Source organism: Hyaena hyaena, unplaced genomic scaffold (assembly GCF_003009895.1).
Source record: "Hyaena hyaena isolate Hyena2069 unplaced genomic scaffold, ASM300989v1 scaffold_123, whole genome shotgun sequence".
Taxonomy (NCBI): Eukaryota; Metazoa; Chordata; class Mammalia; order Carnivora; family Hyaenidae; genus Hyaena; species Hyaena hyaena.
The window spans coordinates 1,789,215-1,812,246 of record NW_024080756.1 but is presented as its reverse complement, the minus strand read 5'-3'; the positions used below and the strand labels follow the sequence as shown (position 1 = coordinate 1,812,246).

General features: G+C 36.4%; 1 protein-coding gene across 1 annotated transcript in view; it reads left to right on the top strand.

Moving 5' to 3' along the window:
- SEC63 (SEC63 homolog, protein translocation regulator) overlaps positions 1 to 23,032 on the top strand; it is a 79,469-nt gene that overhangs the window by 48,781 nt on the left and 7,656 nt on the right. Inside the window, exons 14-19 of the mRNA XM_039237394.1 lie at positions 335 to 417; positions 3,440 to 3,499; positions 3,685 to 3,858; positions 8,021 to 8,179; positions 12,479 to 12,580; positions 16,585 to 16,683. Of these exons, the coding sequence (XP_039093325.1) occupies positions 335 to 417; positions 3,440 to 3,499; positions 3,685 to 3,858; positions 8,021 to 8,179; positions 12,479 to 12,580; positions 16,585 to 16,683 (677 nt within the window). The remainder of the gene's footprint in view (positions 1 to 334; positions 418 to 3,439; positions 3,500 to 3,684; positions 3,859 to 8,020; positions 8,180 to 12,478; positions 12,581 to 16,584; positions 16,684 to 23,032) is intronic.

Below are 23,032 nucleotides of genomic sequence, written 5' to 3'. Positions count from 1 at the left end.
GCGAGCGAGTGTGAGCAGGGGAGAGAGGCAGAGGAAGAGAGAGAGAGAGAGAGAGAGACAGTCTTAAGCAGGCTCCACAGTCAAGACTGACATAGGACTTGATCCCATAATCCTGGGACCATGACCAGAGCTGAAATCAAGAGCCTGACACTCAACTGATTGAGCCACCCAGCTGCCCCTTCATAGGGCTCTTTTAAAGATTAAATGATTACATTGTTGAAGGCATCTAGTGGAGCATTTTATACAGAGTAGACAGTCATATTGTAAGTTTAAAATGTGTCTATGAGATATTGAAGTACCAAATTGAATTTTATTTTTTACTTTCATCTTCTAGTATTGGATGATGAAGATAGCAACAACATCACAGTAGGATCCCTAGTTACCGTGTTGGTTAAATTGACAAGGCAAACAATGGCAGTAAGTAATCTCTTCTTATTTTTTTTTTTTTTAATATTTTTTTTATTTATTTCTAGGATAGAGAGAGAGCATGAGCAGGGGAGGGTCAGAGAGAGAGAGTCACAGACTGAAACAGGCTCCAGGCTCCGAGCTGGCAGTCAGCACAGAGCCCGACGCGGGGCTTGAACCCACGAACCGCGAGATCATGACCTAAGCGAAAGTCAGACGCTTAACCGACTAAGCCACCCAGACGCCCCATAATCTCTTCTTATTTTTATGCTTTAAGAGTTATATGTTAAAAGAAAGGGTTCTGTGTTAAGTGGTGAAGGGGAATAGGAGGTATAGACTTCCTTAGTTTCGGAATAAATCATGGGACTCAAGGTACAGCATAGGGAATATAGTTAAAGCATCGTTATAGTGTTGTATGGTGACATAGCATAATGTATAGAGTTGGTGATTCACTATGTAGTATGCCTGAAGCTAATGTAACATTGTGTGTCAACTATACTTCAGTGGGAAAAAAGGGGGGAAAAGTTGTATGTTAAAGTTCTTGTATTTATTTTCTCATTTCAAGTGATATATTTTCAGTCAAACTATTAAAGTCATAAAACCTAATTTTGCAAATCCTGTTAACTGTTTTGACATTTTAAATAAATTTTCAGTTTTTCACATTAGTTTTTACATTCAGAAAACCCTTGGAAAATGGATTAATTCTTCATGTGATGATTTGTTAATTCCCTGTAAAACATAATAACAAGGTAATGTGTGTATAGTATTTAAACTTTAAAGTATCATACAAAGATTACTTACTGATTATTGTTGAGAATTTCATTACCTATTCCTTAGTCAGTTCTTTAGAGAATTTATTCTTTCAATTTTTTTTTATTTAAAAAATGTTAAATAACAGTGAAAATTTTTTTTCTATTTAAAAAATTCATGCTGTCTGGGAAAAAAGTTCAGATGATACAGAAAAGTAGAAGAAATTAAAATCACCTAAAGTCCTGCCACTCTGAGATTATTGATTTTGAAGCTCATTACTTTAGATATCCTAATGCATGAATGCCTGTGGGATTAAATGATGTTTTTACTATCATGGATTCCTTCTCTCACCCACTTCCCTCAGGAAAGCCCTTGTCAGCCCCAGACTAGAATTTAGTGTTATGTGTATCTTTTCACGTCTTCTTCATGCTTGTATTTACTCCTTGGGCCTTTACAGTGTATGTGTAGATACACACTGGTACTTTTCTCATTCCCTTTCATTAAATCCAGTCATAATGTATATGTTTCCTGTATCTTGTTTTTCTCAGTTTCTCTTACAAATTTGCATTACCTCCCAAGTTAGAACTCGTTTTTAATTATACTATTTCAACTCCACTTATTCAACTAATGGTAGATCTTAGCCTCTTCTGTTCTGGGTTCTGTGAACATCTGTAGGAAACCTGCTCTGCATTTAAATACCATGTGTAAAACCTCTCTTTGGGAGCCTGGGTGGCTCAGTCAGTGAAGCGTCCAACTTCGGCTCAGGTCATGATCTCATGGTTCATGGGTTCAAGCCCTGCGTTGGGCTCTTACGGCTCAGAGTCTGGAGACTGCTTCGGATTCTGTGACTCCCTCTCTTTCTGTTTCTGCCCCGTTTGCACTGTCTCTTTCTCTCTCAAAAGTAAACATTAAGAAAAATTTAAAAAACAAAGCCCAAAAACCTTTGGTAGGAAAAGCATATTTTGTAGTAGGATATATCAAATTGAAGATGTTGATTTTATGGTAGCAAGTGGTAAAGAAGCATTTGTGTCATGGACTCTGGATGAGAGGTGCCCTCTGGGAGAAGAGGAAACTCTAAGCCAGTGGCTAGGATTGGGTTAGAATCCAAATTTAAACCACCCACATATTTTGGAATTCCCAGCCTGAAAAATGAGCAAAAGTTGGCCTTGGGCCGTTGACACTTCTGGGATAATTGGTAGAAGAAAAAGCATACTTGCCCTGGAAGAAGGGAAAGAGTGAAGTACTTATCTTCCAGTTCTTGTATGACAGTACCTGAGAGTAATTTAAGTGTTAGAATCCAGCTAAGAAATGAAAAAAATATATATATATATGATGAAACAGAGATGATATAATTAGACAAGGGACTGGCACACTTTTTCTATAAAGGTCTAGTTAGTAAATGTTTGAGGTTTTATAGGCCACATAGTTTCTGTAGTAACTACTGAATCACACATGGACATGGTTGAGTTGTAATAAAACTTTATTTAAAAACAAGGAAATGGGCCATGGTTTGTGGATGGACCCCTGAATTAGGCTAATAGTTTAGAGCCCAAGTTATCATTGTTTTTATTTGTTGGCCGTAGTAATTCCAGAGAGTTTATAAGTACAACGAATATCACCTATTATCTTCTAGTATAGATTCTCACTGAAATCTTGTTGGAATTTAAATCCTAAATGTATGGGTTTTGTACTGATCCTAAGTGGATTATATAGTGGATATGTCTTTAGGTTATATAGATTTTCTTGGTGATCCACTCCTTAGTCATTTAATTTAATTATTTAAAGTTTTTAAACAGTGTTTGTTTGTTTGTTTGTTTGTTTGTTTTAAAGTAGACTCTATCCCCAGTGTGGCACTTGAACTCACGACCTTGAGATCAAGAGTTATACTCTCTACTGACCCAGCCAGCCAGGCACCCATCTTTAGTTATTTTAAACTATGGAATATTTTAGACTTTATAATGAGTTTACATTTCTTAAGGCATTGCATTTGTAAATTTAAGTAGATTGTACTTTTCAAAATGTATTTAACACAAAACAAACAAACAAACAAAAAAAACCAAAATGTATTTCAGACAGATGTGAGATATTTCAGAAGGTAACTTCCAAAGTGTCATTTAGCAAATTGCTAAATTTGTACTGATTGCTAAAAATCTGTTCTCCCCCTACCCACCAATTGTCACCAGGTAAAAAACCTATTGGTCATCTATTTTGAGAGATTGCTTTGTTTACCTGAAAGATAAATATAAGTTGATAGACTTCATATTCTTCCTCTCTCCGTCTCTAGGAAGTGTTTGAAAAGGAGCAGTCCATCTGTGCTGCCGAGGAACAGCCAGCAGAAGACGGGGTAAACGCTTGGTGTTTCTTACCTGTCTTTCCTTGGTTTAGTTCTGATTGATTTATATTGCTGTGGGAGAGTAATTCAGTTCATGAAAAGATTTAGTTTAGCCATTTTCATCTAAAAATGACTATGACTCCCAAATGAAACTATTGCTGTAACTTCTGAGTGTGTATGTGTGCTGTGATTTACAGCAGGGTGATACCAACAAGAATAGGACAAAAGGAGGATGGCAACAGAAGAGTAAAGGACCTAAGAAAGCTGCTAAATCAAAAAAAAAGAAACCTTTAAAAAAAAAACCTACAGCTGTGCCCTTACCACAGTCAAAGCAACAGAAACAAAAGCAGGCAAATGGAGTTGTTGGGAGTGTAAGTTCATACTGTTATTATCATTATCTTTATTTTCATGTAACATATACTGAAATGTTCAAATCCTATGTGTATAGGTCATGAAATTTTGCATATGTATGCACCCGTGATACCCAGATTAAGATGTAAAACTTTAGCACCCTAGAAAGCTCACTTGTGTCCCTTCTCAGTGACCCCTCCATCTACCTCCATCCCTTCCTGTTCTGGCTCTTGTTACCATAGATGAGTTTTGCCTATTCTTTTTTACTTTTGTTTTTTTTTATTTTATTCTTGAGAGAGGGGGAGTGCATGTGTATGCATGTGAATGCGAGCACAAGTTGGGGAGGGCCAGAAAGGTGGGGGGGGGACAGATGATCCGAAGCTGACAGCAGAGAATCTGACATGGGGCTTGAACACACAAACTGTGAGATTATGACTTGAGCTGAAGTCAGGCACTTAACCAACTGAACCATGCAGGTGCCCCAGTTTTGCTTGTTCTTAAGCTTCATATAACTGGAAATGTTTGCTTTCATTCAGCATTATGTCCATGACATTCATCTGTATTGTGGGTAGCAGCTGTCCATTCTTTGTGTGTATGTGACACTCCATTTTATAAATATACAATTTATCTATCTGTTCTCTGGTTGATGGACATTTTGGTTGTGTCTAGTTTTTGCCTGATAGGAGTAAAAGTGCTGTATGTATTCATGCACATGTCATTTTGTGGATGTTCATTTTTCTTGGGCATGTAGAATCCAGCAGTGGAATTGCTGGGTCATAAATAGGTGTATGTTGAGCTTGTTGAAAAGAGCCTATTTTCCAAAGTTGTACTATTCTATGTTCATACTAGGAAAACACAAGTCCAGTGGTTCTACATCCTCATTAATATATAGTTCTACCATTCTTTTTCATTTTAACCACTATGGTAGATTTGTAACCGTATCTCTGTGTGGTTCTTAATATTTACCTGATAACTAATGATAATGAGCATCTTTTCATATATTTACTGGCCATTTGGATATCCTCTTTTTCTGTTGGGTTGTCTTATGGATTTGTAGAGTTCCCTTTCTATATTCTGGATGTGAGTCCTTTTTTACTCTCTTAATGGTAGCTTTTGATGGTACTTAATTTTAAGGAAGTCTGTTTTATCAGTTTTATGGTTAGTGTTTTTATTTCCTGTTGAAGACACTTCTGCCTGTCACAAGAACATGGAGATATTTTTCTGTTTTCTCCTAGAAACATTATTATACTTACTATATTTAGCTTTTGATGCATCTTGAATTAATTATGGTGAATAGTGTGAGATAGGGATTATGTACCACTTATTCTAGCATCACTTTTTGACCAGGTCGTCCTTTTCTTAGAATTGCAGTGATGGTTTTTCATAAAACAAGTGATCCTAACTATTTATGTGCAGATCTGTTTATGGACTCGCTAGTCCATTCCATTGATTATTTGTCTGTTCCTGTGCCAAGCCACATGGTCTTAATTATATTAAGTTTTGAAATGTCAGTGTAAGTCCTCAAATTCTTCTTTACGATTGTCTTGCCTATTTTAGATTCTTTGTATTTCCCTCAACATTTTTAAAATAAGCTTGACAGTTACCACCAAAAAAAAAGCTGCTGAAGTTTAGATGAGGATTGCATTGAATCTGTACTTCAGTGTAGGAAGAATTCACATCAACAGTATTGAGTCTCTTTATTCATAATCATGGTTTATCTTTATTAATTTGGATCTTCCTTAATTTTTTCTCAGCAGTGTTTTATAATTTCCAGTGGCAGAGGTATGGCACATCTTTCATCAGATTTACTTACCCTTATGCATTTGATACTTTCTGGTATTGTTGCATATAACATTTAAAAAAATCCATTCTTTGGTGTTTATTGCTGGTGAATAGAGATACAGTTGCCTTCTAAATATTGACCTTGTATTAAGGAACATACCTTCACAATATGGGCATACCTTGTTTTATTGCACTTTGGTTTATTGCACTTAGCAGATACTGCATTTTTTACAAATTGAAGGTTTGTGGCAACCCTGTGTTGAGCAAATCTATCAGCACCATTTTTCCAGCAGCATTTGCTCACTTTGTGTTTCTGTCATATTTTGGTAATTCCCTCACTATTTTAAACTGTATTATTATTATATTCACTATGATGATCTGTGATCAGCGATTACAACTCTCTGACAGCTCATATGAAAGCATTTTTTAGCAGTAAACTATTTTTTAATTAAGGCATGCACATTTTTTAAGACATAATGCTGTTTGCACACTTAACATACTACAGTATAGTGTAAACATAACTTTTATATGTAATGGGGAACAAAAAAAGTCATTTGACTTCATTGCGATAATTGCTTTACTGTCTGGAACCGAACCTGCAGTATCTCCAAGGTATGCCTGTAATTCTAACCTTTTGTAGGTACTTTTTAGAATATTTTCTATGTACACAATCATGGCATCTGGGAGTAATGATAGTTCTACTTTTTTCTTTTTAATCTTTACGCCTTTTCTTCCTTTTTGTCTTAACTGTTCTAGCTAGAACTTTCAGTGTGATGCTGATTAAGGATGGGGACAGTGGTCATCCTTATCATCTTATCTCCAGGAGAAGGGAAACAAACTATTAAGTATCATGTTAGCTGTAGTGTTTTTATAGATATTCTTTATCAGGTTAAGGAAGTGTTCCCTTCTGTTCCCACTTGGCTGAGAATTTTTATCATGAGCAATACTGAATTAATAATTATTAAGTGTCGTTTCTCTGTTTGTTGAGGTGACTGTGATTTTTCTCCTTCTTGTAATGTAGTGAGTTATGTTGATGCCTTTAAAAATTTTAAGCTATCCTTGCATTCCTGGAACAAACTCATTTGGTCATAACATAGTATCCTTTTTCATATTTATTTGGACTTGATAATGTTTTATTTAGGATTTCTGCATTTATTTTTATGAGAGAATAATGGTTTGCCTTTCTCCTTTCTTGTAATATCCTTGCCGGGTTTTGTGTCAGGTTTATGCTGGCCTCATTAAACAAGTTAAGAAGTATTCTATTTTTTTTCCTGGAAGAGTTTGTGTAAGATTGGATTTGTTGTTTGGAAGAAGTATCTAGAAAAGCCATCTGGGCTTGGGGTTTTAAAAAGGGTTTATAGTTATAGAATCCTTTTCTTTAGCAAATTGTTTTTTCCTTATGTCAATTTTAGTGTATTATGTTTTTCAAGGAACTTGTCCATTTCTTGTAAGTTACCAAATATTGACAAAGTTATTCATAATATCCTTTATATGTAATGTCCTTTGGATCCTTAGTTATGTTTCTTTTATTCCTAATATTGGTAATTTGTATTCTTTTTTTGCTTTGATTAGTCTTGCCTAATGGAAGTCTTCAATTTTATTAATCTTTTCAAAGAACCAATTTTTTAAAAATGTTTATTTTATTCTTGAGAGAGAGAGAGCGTGCATGCACAGGTGGGGAAGGGGCAGAGAGGGGGAGACAGGATCCTAAGCAGGCTCTGTACTGATAGCAGAGAACTTGATGCTGAGCTCTAACTCATGAACTCTGAGATCAAGACCTGAGCCGAAGTCAGACACCGAACTTACTGAGCCACCCAGGTGTCCCTCAAAGAACCAACTTTTGGCTTTATTTAGGTTTTTCTTTTGTGTATCTGCCTTCTCTTTAATTGATTTCTAGTCTGTATTATTTACTTTGACTTTTTTTTGCATTTAATTTGCTGTTCTCTTTCTTCTTGAAATGGATTAGTAAGTATCTTGTCTGGGATATTGGCTTTCCTTACTACATTATACTCTAACAGCTATAGAAGATAATATTAAACTCTCAAAGCAGTACTTTTCTGTAAACTTCCCATTTCCTCATCCTAAATAAAATATATTGTACGATTGGTGTTTTGAAAGATGAGCCATCTTTGCCGTTGTGGTAGTATACTTTGCAAATAAAGTATTTTTTATTTTACAAACATGAAAATAAAATAACAGACAAATAAACCAACTGTTAAAGTCTTTAGTCTGACTACCACATATTTTTAAGTGAGTTTATAATTCTCTAAAATTCTGTATGAATAGTGAAATTATAATCTCAAGCCAATTTAATTATAATGACAATAAGTTCATTCAGGGACTCAGAATGATGTATTTACTGAGGTATTCAAAACTTTTGTGGTTGCTTTTTCCTTTTAGGAAGCTGCAGTAAAGGAAGATGAAGAAGAAGTGTCTGACAAAGGCAGTGATTCTGAAGAAGAAGAAACGAATAGAGAATCCCAAAGTGAAAAAGATGATGGTAGTGATAGAGACTCTGATAGAGAGCAAGATGAAAAACAAAACAAAGATGACGAAGCAGTAAGACTTATAGGTTTAAATAATTTGGAGTTATATACCTCTGATAGTTTTGGGTTTTGTTGTTTTTTAACTTGCTTGTTTTGTTTGATTGTCTTAAATAATATCAGTATACTTTATAATCTTATTTTGTAAGAATATTTTTGTGGGATGGGGGTCAGAATTACAAAGAATAATAGTTTCTAAAAGGGATTGTGCTGCTTAATTTTCTTTTTTTTAATTAGTTAATTAGTCTGTTTATTTAGAGAGAGCACATGTGAGCAGGGGAGGGGCAGAGAGAGAATCTGAAGCAGGTTCTGCACTGTCAGCATAGAGCTCAACGTGGTGCTCCATCCCATGAGCCATGAGATTATGACCTGAGTTAAGAGTCCACCACTTAACTGACTAAGCTACCCAGGCACCTCAGACTTCTTAATTTTCTGAAATCTTAAGTTGCTAGGTAGTATAGGATATGTATCTGAAGCAAAGTCATTTTGGTGTCTTACAGTGTTTTCATTGTTAGAGTTGAGTCTGCAAATGTATTAGGAAAGGTGGGTTATGGTCTAAGCAGTTACTTAGAACCGAGTCTTTCCAGAGTTTCAGGTAATTTTTAGAGTAAGGAAACATTACTGTGAACTCTAATGTCTAGAGGTTGGTTAAGGGAAAAATTAACATTTACAAAATTCCACCTTGTTTCAAGAAGACCTTAAGGAAAAGAGGGGTCTCTAAGGAACTTAATTAAGATTGCAAGGGTAGAAAATAGAAACAAATCTCATGGTATGGCATTGGTTTGCACCTGATTTATGGATGGGCTATAGAAAAGAGAGTTTGTTGGACAAATAATGGGTCCTTAGAGGCTTACTGCAAATGAACCATAAACTAATCAGCCATTCCTTTATGTTTGTGTTCTCTTCTTTCTGACTGGGCCATTGACCTGAAAGTTACCCTTGTAGTTTAGGAGAGAAAAAGATTTTCCAAATAGTCTGTGAGGCTCAAATAGAGAGGAATAAGAGGAAAAGGTAAAGGATAAAAGTATGAGGAATTGCAGGCATACCTTGGAGATACTACAGGCTTATTTCCAGACCACCACAATAAAACTAACATCATAATATAGCGAATCAAGTGGATTTTTCTGTTTCCTAGTGGATATGAAAGTCATGTTTAACACTATATTGTAGTGTAGTTTATAGAATATGCAATAGTATTCTCTCAAACAATATACATGCCTTAATGAAAACATTCTTTATTGCTTAAAAATCCTAACCATCATGTCAGCCTTCAGCAAGGTGTCATCTTTTTGCTGGTGGAAGCTCTTGATTAGGTGTTGACAGCTACTGACTATTCAGAGTGGTGGTTGCTGAAGGTTGCAGTAGCTGGGGCAGATTTTTAAATAAGACAACAGTAAAGTTTGCTGCATTGACTGACTATTCTTTCACAAATGATTTCTCATTTCTCTATAAACATGCATTGCTGTTTATAGCATTTTACCCACAATAGAACTTCTTTCAAAATTGGTGTCAAACCTCTCAAACCCTGTTGCTGCTTTGTTAACTAAGTTCATATCATCTTTTAAGTTCTTTGTTGTTATTTCAACAATCTTCACAGCATCTTCTCTGGGAGTAGATTCCATCTCTGGATACTACTTTCTTTGCTCCTCCCTAAGAAGGAACTCCTCATCTGCTCAAGTTCTCTCATGAGAGTGCAGCAATTCAGTTCCATTTTTGGGCTCCACTTCTAATTATCTTGCTATCTCCATCCCATCTGTAGTACTTCCTTCACTGAAGTCTTGAACCCCTCAAAGTTATCCATCAGGATTGGAATCAGCTTCTTTCAAACTCCTGTGAATGTTAACATTTTGACTCTTCCTATGAATCATAAATGTACTTACTGGCTTGTAAAAGGGTGAATCAGAAGATTTTCAATGTACTTTGCCCAGATCCACCAGAGGCATCACTCACTATCTGTGGCAGCTATCGCCTTAAAAAATGTATTTCTAAAATAATAAGACTTGAAAGTGAAAATTACTCCTTGATCCATGGGCTACAGAATGGATGTTGTGTTAGCAGGCATGAAAACAACATTAATTTTACTGTATGTCTCCATCAGAGCTCTTGGGTGACCAGTTGCATTGTCATTGAGCAGTAATATTTTGAAAGGATTTTTTTTTTTTTTTTGAGTAGTTGATCTCAGCAGTGTGCTTAAAATATTCAGCAAACCATGTGCTATCATTCAGGCTTGTTGTTCCATTTAGAGAGCACAGGCAGGGTAGATTTAGCATAATTCTTAAGGGCCCTAGGATTTTCAGAATGGTAAATGAGTATTGGCTTCAACTGAATGTCACCAGTTGCATGAGCTCCTAACGGAAGAGTCAACCTGTCTTTTTAAGCCAGGCATGGACTTCTCTCTAGGTCTGAAAGTCTTAGATGGCATCTTCTTCCAGTGTAAGGCTGTTTCATTAGTGTGAAAAATCCGCTATTTAGTGTAGCCATCTTCATTAATTATCCCAGCTAGATCTTGTGGATAGCTTGCTGCAGCTTCTCTACAAGCACTTGCTGCTTCCCCTATTACTTTGATGTTAGGGAGATGTCTTCTTTCCTTAAACCTCGTGAAGCAAACTCTCCTAGCTTTGAATTTTACTTCTGCACCTTCCTCACTTCTCTCAGCCTTTATAGAATTGAAGAGGCAAGTCCTTGCTCTGGATTAAGGTTTGGCTTAAAGAAATATTGTGGCAGGTTTGATCTTCTGTCCAGACTGCTAAAACTTTCTCCATATCAGCAATAAGGCTGTTTCATTTTCTTGTCATTTGTGTTTTCACTGGAGTAGCACTTTTAATTTCCTTCAAGAATTTTTCCTGTGCATTCACACCTTGGCTATTTGGCACAAGAGTCCTAGCTTTCAGCAGATCTCGGCTTTCAGCTTCTTTCTTCACTAAGCTTAATCATTTCTAGCTTTTGATTTAGAGTGAGAGACATGTGGCTCTTCCTTTCACATGACCGCATAGAAGTCACTATAGGGTTATTAATTGGCCTAATTTCAGTATTGTTGTGTCTCTGGGAATAGGCTAAGGAGAGGGGAAGAGATGGAGGAACAGCTCATTGGTGGAGCTGTTAGAATACACACAACATTGATTAAGTTTACCATCTTATGTGGGCATGGTTCGTGGTGCCCGAAAACAATTACTGTAGTAATATCAAAGATCAGTGATCACAGATCACCATAACAAATATAATCAGAAAAAAGTTTAAAACATTGCAAGAATTACCAGAATGTGACAGAGACACTAAATAAGCAAATGCTATTGGAGAAGTGGCGACAATAGACTTGCTTGACACAGGGTTGCCACAAACCTTCAGTTTGTAAAAATCACAGTATTTGTAAAGCACACATGTGCAAAGTTCAGTTAAGTGAGGTATGCCTGTAATGTACCTGCCCTTGGGAGTGGTGGGAAAAATAAGGATGACTTTTTAGCAGTTGTTGGCCCTTGACTGTTTTTGTACTTTGGAATTAAATTGATTGCCAGGAAGTTAAAGCCTATCAAAAAAATTATTTCCCCGGTCATGCCTGAGAAAGAGTTGACATATTCTGTTCTGAGTACCGTATTAGGGTTAGTAGAGTTGACAGACTAGTTTCTTAAGATACCAAAAATACTTTCTTTCAGTTGTCAAATAATTATACAAACAATTATTCATTATCTGCCACATTGCAAGCACTGTGTTAGATGACAGAAATGAAAGCCAAATGTAAAACAGTTTCTGCCCTTGAATGACAAGCTAGTGAGGAAGGCAGACTTGTAAGTAAACATTGAAGTACAAAAGAGATTATGCACATTTTTGCCAGGTACAGTGATAACACAGAGGAGGGAGTGATCAACTAAAGTTGAGGGAAGTTGCTAGTATTTGGGAGCTCATGGTTTAGGCTTTAGCAGTTCCTGAAGGAATAATAGTAGGAATTTGCCAGGCTAAAGAAAGAGGGAGAAAACAAAATCCAAACAGGGTTTAGGAGGAGTGAAATAGCTTGGTGAATTCAGAGAAGTCAAGATAGTTCGAAATGACCAGAATAGAAAGTGCAAAGAGGAAGGCATTGATAGGAGACTGGAGAGATTGGCCCAGATCACATCATGACCCATGTAGTTCATGCTAAAGGGCTTAGATTTGATTTATGAAATGATGTATTGTAAGTTTAGAGCAGGGAAATGAGCAGGTCTGTGGGACTGAACTCAGTAGTAGTTAGCATTGTCAGGAATAATAGCTGGAAGAAGATGGAAAACTTTAAAATGATTGAAACATATTTGATTTCAAAATGTTTGATTTTTACTTTACCTAGGAGTGGCAAGAATTACAACAAAGTATACAGCGAAAAGAGAGAGCTCTACTGGAAACCAAATCAAAGATAACACACCCTGTTTATAGTCTTTACTTTCCTGAGGTGAGTTATTCATGGCTCAGTGTTTTCCTTATTCCATCTACTTTCTCTTTAGGTATTTTTCAGTTACCTTTTATCCCTCCCTGGTGTGTACTGGCCCAAATGTGCTGATATGGTCTGTTCTTAATAGGTGACAGTTTGAAGAATCCGTTTCAGTATGAATTAGATTTAGTGAAGGTGTTATATAATGGGAGAAGTGTTAACTTTTTACGTATTTATATGGTTTCCTATGCTTCTGTCTTTTCTGTGCCTGGATTACTGAAGGTTGTGCCGACTGCTGATTTCTCCTTAGTAGTTCAGGCAGTCTGTCAGACGAATGCATATTTTGCCTATGATTGCACAGCTTTTGTGAATCCCTCACTTCTATCAAATTTTATTTTTTTATTTTTTACTTTTTTAAAGATTTTTTTTAACGTTTATTTATTTTTGAGAGACAGAGAGACAGAGTATGAGCAGGGGAGATGCAGAGAGAGGAGACACCAGAATCGGAAGCAATGTCCAGGCTCTGTGCTATCAGCACAGAGCCCGATGCTGAGCTTGAACTCACGAACTGCGAGATCATGACCTGAGTCGAAGTTGGCCGCTTGACCAACTGAGCCACCCAGGCGCCCCATCAAGTTTTAAATAAGATGAAAAAAGTTCTTAAGTGTTTCCCATGGGTTTTCTCTGATGGCCCTATACTGGCCACCTAGAGTCATTACACTTGCTCTGGCTCTAGTAATTGCCCCAGTCCCTGGCAATAGGCAAGCCCATGGCTGTGGGACCAGCTGAGTTCAGTAAGAGTTCAGAATGGCAGAGCACCAAGCTTAGGACATACTGTTGCAGTGCTGTTTGTTCTCCTGTCTTTGTTTACTTTGTGGTTGGGGCTTGCTCATCTTTTGGTCTCCTTAAGTTGTTTGTCTTTCAAATGAATTTGGAATTTGCACGATGCTTTGCTTTTGAGATGATTCTGTCTCTGGCCAGAGGTCGGGAACTGGTTGCCTCTTAGTTCAAGGAAGCTGTTCCACCAACTGCCTCACAGCTTGGCCACAGAATCTTCTGCTCGGCGCTCATGTTTGGCAGGTGATTTCATGTATAAATCTGCTTTCTGCTTCATAATGTCAATCCAGAGTTGTTGGGGGCTGCTGAAGGCAAATTCCCAAGTAATTTGGCTTTCCTAATAATAAATGAGTGGCTCTGCACAGACTGTGGTCTTGACTTGGAAAGAAGTCAGCCCAGGACTCCATGTTAATGTGCTTGCTGATCTCCTGGCGTGTCCTGAGCACTAGCCCATCTGTTAGGGGCGTTTTGCCCATTGCAGTCATAGTCTGCCAACTCCAAGACTCCCTAAATCAAGCGAGTAAATTTCACTCATTGATTGGTTTTAAAAGTGCCATGGGATGTTATAAGCTTCATAATTTGTACCCCTGTAATAGACAGTTCATTTTAGATCATGCTTAGTTAATAAGCAAAACATCCATTCACTCCCTTAGAACATTTTAGCTTTGAAAATACCTTTTTCTGATTTTCTACAACTGCACAGTAAGCATCTCAAAAAGTACCATTTATCAGACAAAATTTATTTAGGATTTTGCTAACATCTACCCACCTACCTTCCCATGTACCTGCAGAACTACCCTAACTACCACACTACCCATTTAAATTGCTTAAAATTGTATGTTTGTAATTGACTTACATGTAACTGAAACTCATTCATTATGCTTAATATGTTAAGAATGGTGGGGAATCTCACACAGTAGACAAGCTATTGTGTTGAAAATGTAAATAAGTTGTGTTAGAACATCTTTTCCACTTTCACCATGTGCATCAGAGAGTCTGGGCACAGGTACGGTGCCATGGATTCATATTCACTAGCTTCTTAATAAGTATTTTTGAATGAATCACATTTTAATCAATTAGCCTGAGAGAGGGGAGGGAAAGGCATTCTCTTAGTGGAGAGGTAAAGAAGATACGCACATTTTTAAACATATCCCTGTGCTGCTTATATTACATATGTGTTCTAGTAATGAGATCATTTCATTAATAATCATGATTATCATTTGTCATACTCAGTGTGCTAGACATTCTAATATATATTTTACTTGTATTATATCAGTTCATCTTCACAACACAGCCTGAGGTAGATGCTCCTCATTTAATAGAAGAAAAGCAAGGTTTTAGAGAAATGAAAAAATCTGGTCTGTGTGGCTTTAAATCAGGCATTGACAAAAACTACAGCCTGCAGACAAGTCTGCCTCCCTGCCTGTTTTATGAATGAAGTTTTTTTTGAACACAGTCACATGTATTCTTTTCATGTTACAGTGGCAGAATCAAGCAATTGTGACTGAGACTCTGGCCCACAAGTTGCAGAAATTGATACTGCATTTTGAGTCCATTATACTGTTTTTACGCACTTTGTGTGTGCTACACACACAGACAAACATACATATATGTATATACATATACCTGTTGTCGTCCACTTTGGGTTAAGCAGAAGTTGGATTAATTATATACTTGTGATTTATTTTGCTTATTAATGTGCTTTGTAGTTTACAAGAATTTTTAGTCAACCTTAGTGTAACATTATTAGAAAATCACATTTCAGTCTCTTGTGGTTACAATAAAATAGAAAGTACAAGTGATTTTGGCTTAAAAAGACATTTTCCCTATGATACTGTTCTCAGTAAAAAGTTTTTTTTTAACTTTCTTTTGGATAATTGAGAATTTAGAACAGTATAGTGTTGTTTTGGCTAAGTGAGTATTTTGAATATCCTAGAGTTTATTTTTTAGCTCCAAAACATTTTTCTTTGAGCTGTTTAAAGAAGATCTCTTCCCTGACCAATTCTTAAGCAGAGGGTACTAAGACATGACTAAACAGTTACTGATGTGTCCTGTACAGCAGTGCTCACTGAGTACACTGAAGTTTGGTGCCTCCAGACTGCGGGGTCTTCTAATTGTTTGTTTAAAATATTTTTCTGTCTCCCGTCAGTTCTTCTGCTGTCATTGTACATTTTGGTGTCAGTTTCTTTTCTGGGCTCTTTTTCTGTTCCTAATCTTTTATGAGGTACAACTAAAAATGCTGTGCTTATTAAAATCATATGCAGTGAAAGGTATAGATAGGCTCTTAAATCTGAGATGATCTTTTTTTTAATTAGTTAATTTATTTAGAGAGAGAGAAAGCACAAGCAAGAGAGGGGCAGAGAGGGAGAGAAAGAATCCTAAGCAGGCTCTGCACCATCAGCACAGAGCTTAATGCAGGACTCGAACTCAAGAACTCAAGCTCACCTGAGGTGAGATCAAGAGTCAGATGCTTAACCCACCTAACCACCCAGGTGCCCCTGAGATGATCTCTTAAAGAGTCGTATATTTTAATGATTTCTGATTTGGTTGACCAAGTCCCTTCTACTCTTACTTTCTGGCTTTTGTTTATTACTTGGTAAGATGACTAAGATTATTTGCTGGATTATACTGTAACAGTTTGTAATGTTTTATTGTTTTTTATATTTTTTGTCATTTAAGGTTAATCAGGGGTTTTGGCGTTTTTTTTAATGTTTATTTTGAGAAATAGTGTGTGAGCAGGTGAAGGGCAGAGAGAGAGGGAGACATAGAATCTGAAGCAGGTTCCAGGCTGTGAGCTGTCAGCACAGAGCCTGACGCAGGGCTCAAACTCATGAGCCGTGATATCATGACCTGAGCCGAAGTCAGATGCTCAACCACCGAGCCACCCAGGCAACCCTCAGGGGTTTTTACTACAGAGGCCCATCACTATGGTTTTTTAAGGGGCCGTTTGAAACCCCCAGATTACATGCAGAATTTTTTTGGACAGCAGATCCACAAGTGGTTAAGAACAATTTATTCATTCAGTAAACATTTATTGAATATCTATTTTATACCAGGCACTGTGTTTGTGCTGGAGGTGCTGCAGTGAACAAAACCAGAACAGTACCTCTAGAATGAGACAAGGCAGACAGTTATTTCTCTAGTTCTTTCTGCTAACATACTCTTTTCCTTTTTTTTTCTCTTTGCAGGAGAAACAAGAATGGTGGTGGCTTTATATCGCAGATAGAAAGGAACAGACATTAATATCTATGCCATATCATGTGTGTACACTAAAAGATACAGAAGAGGTAATTATCCAGCAACATTATTTCAGTTTTTACAAATGTATGACATCTCACCGTCAAGCTGCTTCATAAAATCTTTTTTAGGAATCAGTTTATCACATTTGCCTTCTTGTATTTTTTGGTTAAGGCACATTTTATAACTTCTCTGGTGTCTTTGGGGGCAACTAATTGGAAGTTTATATAGTATTGTTAAAAGTAGGCAACTTTCTTAGTCTTAAAAACTTGTTTTCAACGTACTTTGGGAAGTTTTTCCTATCAGTGTCTTAAGAACATAACACCTTTTGTTTTCTTGTCCAGAATTTAATTATATTTTACAAAAATTTACAATTTTTATCTTCACTAATTTAGTGCTAAGATATATATACCTTTGGTCTTAAAAACAAATGTAAAAATTGCTAATTAGATTTTTAGAGTGGAATTTTTGATTATTAGCATTATTCATTGTTAATGACATCACTAATGTACTATCATGATAAATATATTTTACCCTTGGCAACTCCTTTCTATTTTTCTTGTTTTTCTTGATTTTTTTCATGTTACTTTTCTAGAAAGAAGGTTCTTTTCACCTGGACTTGGTAGACAAGAGCAAGATTTTTTTTTTAATTTCAAGATAGTTCTGTAATGTTGAGTTTTTAAAAATATTTTTAAAATATTTTTTTAAATGTTTATTTACTGAGAGAGAGAGAGAGACAGAGTGCAAGTGGGGGAGAAGCAGATAGAGAGAGGAGACACAGAATCCTAAACAGTCTCCAGTTTCCAAGCTCTGAGGTGTTAGCATGGAGCCTGATGCCGGACTCGAACCCATGAACTGTGAGATCGTGACCTGAGCTGAAGTCAGCCACTTAACCAACTAAGCCACCCACGTGCCCCTGATTTTAATACAGAAAGTAAATTTCCCCCTTTATTACCAAGTAGTAAATGTATGAAGTAGGTCGTCGTTGTTTATTTGACACTTAGATCTAACTTAAGGGTATTTCTTTGATAGAGCAGTTTTATTATCTTTTAAATATAAGTTTTACCAGGGTACCATAAGAACAAAGGCCATCTCATACATAAGCACAATAAAATTACTATGTTCAGGAAATTTAACATCGATATGGTATTTATCTAATATGCAGTCCATATTCAGATTTCCTTAAATAGGCACTAGTGCCTGATACAGTTTTTGTTTTGTTTTTAAATTATTTTTGATTTTTGAGACAGAGAGCATGCATGTGCACACGTGTGGGAGGAGCAGGGGGAGAGAGGAAGAAGCAGGCTCTGCGCTGATGCAGTGCTCAGTCCCATGACCCTGAGATCATGACCTGAGCCAAAATGAGTTGGATGCTCAACTGATTGAGCCACCCAGACATCCTTTTTTTTCTTAATTAGTTTTTATTTTGTTTTAAAATTCAGGATCCAGTCACAGATCATGCATTACATTTGGTTGTCATTTGTCATTATTCTAGAACTCTTTCTTGGCCTTTTTAAAAAAAATTTTTCATGCCATTAACATTTTTGAAGACTCCAGGCAAAGTATTTTGTAGACTCTCCCTCAGTTTTAATTTGTCTCATTGGTTACACGTAATTGTATTTATCTTATAATTTTTGGTAACAATACTACGTAATTGATGTAACCTTCTTAGTGCATCAAATCGGAGTACATTGTATCAGTTTGCCCCCCATTGGTGATAACATGGTTGAACATTTAGTTAAGGCTTCTTTACTGTAAAAGGTATTTTTTCTTCTAATCTTTGGGGTGATACTTGGGCAGTGTGTTAATTCCTGTTCTCTAACAGTCTTTCCCACTCATTTTAATGTAATTGGTGATTCTTAACTGAATCAATTTTTACTAGTTATACTCTGTAGTTTCAGTTTTGTATTTCTCTTTAGAATGAAACTAAACATGTTTCAGTGTATTTGAATTGTACTTTTCTTTGTGTCCGTTTGTGACCATTGTTCATTTTTATTGGTCTTTTAAATTAGTTTTGGCAATTGTTTTGTTGTTGTTTTAAATATCATGAAATCAGCCTGTTGTGATATCTGTTGCAAACATTTCTCCCCACTTTGTTTTACCATTATGGTGGTTTTTACTAGGTGAAAATATAAACATTTATTTATTTATTTGGATTTTTTTTACAGTGTGATTTAGTAATTTTTTCTTTTGTTTCTCTTGGTTTTCTGGTGACTTACAAAGGTCAAACTGTGAGAATAATTAAAAAAAAGATTCTCCCATGATTTTTCTAGTTTTTTTTTTAATATTTTTTAATTATTTCTAGGAGAGAGAGAGACAGCGTGACCAGGGGAGGGTCAGAGAGAGAGGGAGATACAGACTCTGAAATTGGCTCCAGCCTCTGAGCTGGCAGTCAGCACAGAGCCCGATGCGGGGCTCTAACCCACAAACCGCGAGATCATGACCTAAACGAAAGTCGGATGCTTAACTGACTAAGCCACCCAGGCGCCCCTCTAGTTTGTTTTAATATATAATCTTGCCTACAAAATCTGGGTTTTGGAGATTGGAGGCAGATTGCCAAAACATCCAAATGACATCTTAATAATTTATTCTTCCTTTGTCAAAATAAAACTTAAAATTTTTTTTAACATTTATCTATTAATTGAGAAACAGAGAGGGACAGAGCATGAGCAGGGGAGGGGCAGAGAGAAAGGGAGACACAGAATCTGAAGCAGGCTCCAGGCTCTGAGCTGTCAGCACAGAGCCCTATGCGGGGCTTGAACCCACAAGCGGTGAGATCATGACCTGAGCCAAAGTCAGATGCGCAACCGACTGAGCCACTCAGGCACCCCTGAAACTTTTTTAAAAAGTTATTGTAAATCACCTGGTGCTCATCACAACAAATGCACCTTTTAATACCCATCACCTGTTTCACCCATTCCCCACCCATCTCCACTCTGGTAACCATCTGTTTGTTCTCTATAGTTAAAAAGTCAGTTGCTTGGTTTCTTTCTCTCTTTTTTCTCTTTTTTCTTATTTATTTTGTTCCTTATATGAATGAAATTATATGGTATTTGTCTTTCTTGGACTGACTTATTGCACTTAGCATTATACATTCCAGTTCCATCCATGTTGTTGCAGGTGACAAGATTTCATTTCTGTTTTTATGGCTAATTTTCCATTGTGTGTATATATCACATCTTCTTTGTCCATTCATCAATTGACAGACGCTTGGGCTGCTTCCATCATTTGGCTTTGGTAAATAATGCTGCTGTAAACATAGGGATGCACATATTCCTTTGAATTAGTGTTTTTGTATTTTGGCGGTAAATACCCAGTGTGTGATTGCTGGATTGTAGGGTACTTCTGTTTTTAATTTTTTGAAGAACCTCCATGCTGTTTTCCATAGTGGCTGCACCAGTTTGTATTTCCACCAAGAGTGGAAGAGGGTTCTGTTTTCTACACATCCTCACCCACACTGGTTGTTTCTTATGTTTTTTATTTTAGCCAGAATTCTGACAGGTATAAGATGATGCCTAATTGTAGTTCTGATTTGCATTTCTCTGATGGTAAGTTATGATGCACATCTTTTCATGTGTCTGTTGGCCATCTGTAGGTCTTCTTTGGCCAAATGTCTGTTCATGCCTTGCCCATTTTTTAATTGTATTATTTGTTTTTTGGGTGTTGAGTTTTATAAGTTCTTTATATATTTGGATATTAACCCTTTATTAGATTACTTGTAAATATCTTCTTCATTCCATAGGTTGCCTTTTAGTTTTGTTAATTGTCTCCTTCAGTGTGCAGAAGCTTTTTATTTTGATGGAGTCCCAGTAGTTTATTTTTGCTTTTGTTCCTCGTGCCTCAGGAGACCTATCTAGGAAAAAAATTTCTACGGCCAGTGTCAAAAAAGATACTACCTGTGTTCTCTTCTAGGATTTTTATGGTTTCATAAAAACCTGGCTTAGGCCCTTAACCAGTTTTGACTTTATTTTTGTACATGGTGTAAGAAAGTGGTCCAGTTTCTTTCTTTCTTTCTTTCTTTCTTTCTTTCTTTCTTTCTTTCTTTCTTTCTTTCTTTCTTTCTTTCTTTCCTTCCTTCCTTCCTTCCTTCCTTCCTTCCTTCCTTCCTTCCTTCCTTCCTCTTTCTTTCTTTCTTTCTTTCTTTCTTTCTTTCTTTCTTTCTTTCTTTCTTTCTTTCTTTCTTAGTTTTTATTAAAAAAATATTTTTTAACTTTATTTGAGAGAGAGCATGCACACAAGTGGGGGAGGGGCAGAGAGAGAGGGAGAAGAAGAAGCCCCAGTAGGCTCTGCTCTGTCAGCGCAGAGACTGATGTGGGGCTCAGTCTCAGGAACTGTGAGACTGTGAGATCATGACCTGAGCCAAAATCAAGAGTGAGATGCTTAACCGACTGAGCCACCCAGATGCCCCCAGTTTCTTTCTTTCTCATTTGCTGTCCAGTTTTTCAAACACCATTTGCTGAAGAGACTATCTTTTTTCCACCGGATATTGTTTCCTGCTTTGTCGAAGATTAATTGACCACATAATTGTGTGTTTATTTCTGGATTTTCTGTTCTGTTCCATTAACCTACATGTCTGTTTTTGTGCCATTACCATACTGTTTTGATCACTGTAGCTTTGTAATATAACTTGCAGTCTAAAATTGTGATGCCTCAGTTTTGCTTTACTCTTTTAAGGTTCTTTTGGCTATTCAGGGTCTTTTCTGGTTTCATATAAATTTTAGGATAATTTATTCTAGTTCTGGAAAAATGCTGTTGGCATTTTGGTATAGAGATTGCATTGAATATGTAGATTGCTTTGGGTAGTATAGACATTTTTACAATATTTGCTCTTCCAATCCATGAGCATGGAATGTCTCCATTTGTTCGTGTCATTTTCAATTTATTTCATAATCGTTTTATAGTTTTCAGAGATCACTTCTTTGATTAGGTTTATTTGTAGGTATCTTACTGTTTTTGGTGCAGTTGTAGGTGGGATTGATTTTTTAATTTCTCTTTCTGCTGCTTCATTATTGGTGTATATAAATGCAACAGATTTCTATACATTGATTTTGTATCCTGTGACTTTACTGAGTTATTTTATTCTGGAAGTTTTTTGGCAGAGTCTTTTGGGTTTTCTATATATAGTATCATGTCATCTGCAAATATGAAAAATGTTTTTCCTTACCAATTTAGATCCTTTTTATTTTTTTTCTGTTGTCTGATTGCTGTGGCTAGGACTTGCAGTACTATGTTGAATAAAACTGAGAGTCAACATCCTTGGCTTGTTCCTGACCTTAAGAGAAACGCTCTCAGTTTTATCCCATTGAGGATGTTAGTTCTGTTTTTCATATATGACCTTTATATGTTGAGGTATGTTCCTTCTACACCTGCATTGAGGGTTTTTATCATGAATGGATGTTACACTTTGTCAAATGCTTTTTTTTTTTTTTTTTTGCATCTCTTGGAATGATCATATGGTTCTTATCCTCACTCTTCTTGATGTGATGTATCATGTTGGTTGATTTGTGAATATTGAACCACCCTTGCAATGCAGGAATAAATACCACTTCATCATGGTGAATAATTTTTTTTTAATGTATCACTGGTTTTGGTTTGTTAGGATTTTTGCATCTATTTTCATCAGGTATATTGGTCTGTAGTTCTCTTTTTCTGTGATGTCATTATCTGGTTTCATATCAGGGTAATGCTGACTTCATAGAATGAATTTGGAAGTTTCCCTTCCTTTTCTATATTTTGGAATAGTTTGAGAAGAATAGGTATTAAATCTTCTTTAAATACTTAGTAGGAGTACCTGGGCGGCTCAGTCAGTTGAGCGTCCAACTCTTGATTTCAGCTCAGGTCATGGTCCCAGGGTTGTGGGATCAAGCCATACCTTGAGCTCTGCACTGAGCATGGAGCCTGCTTGAGATTCATTCTCTCTGTCCCTCCCCCCACCTTCCACTTTCCCCTCAACCCCTACCCCTAGCTTGCACGCTCTCTCTCACACACACAAATTAAAAAGTAAATATTTGTTAGAATTCACTTGTGAAGCCATCTGCTCCTGGACTTTTGTTTGTTGGGAGTTTTTTGATTACTGATTCAGTTTCTTTGCTGGTTATCAGTCTGTTTATGTTTTCTGTTTTTTCCTGTTTCAGTTTTGGTAGGTTATATGTTCCTTATCCATTTCTTCTAGGTTGTCTATAATTTGTTGGCATATAGTTTTTCATAATAGTCTCTTATAATTGTATTTCTGTAGTGCTTGTCATTATTTCTTGTCTCTCATTTATGATTTTATTTATTTGGGTCTTTTTTCTTCTTTAACTTTGGCTACAGGTTTATCCATTTTATTGACTTTTTTCAAAGAACCAACTCCTGCTTTCATTGATCTATTGTATTGGTCATTTTTAGTTTCTATATTAC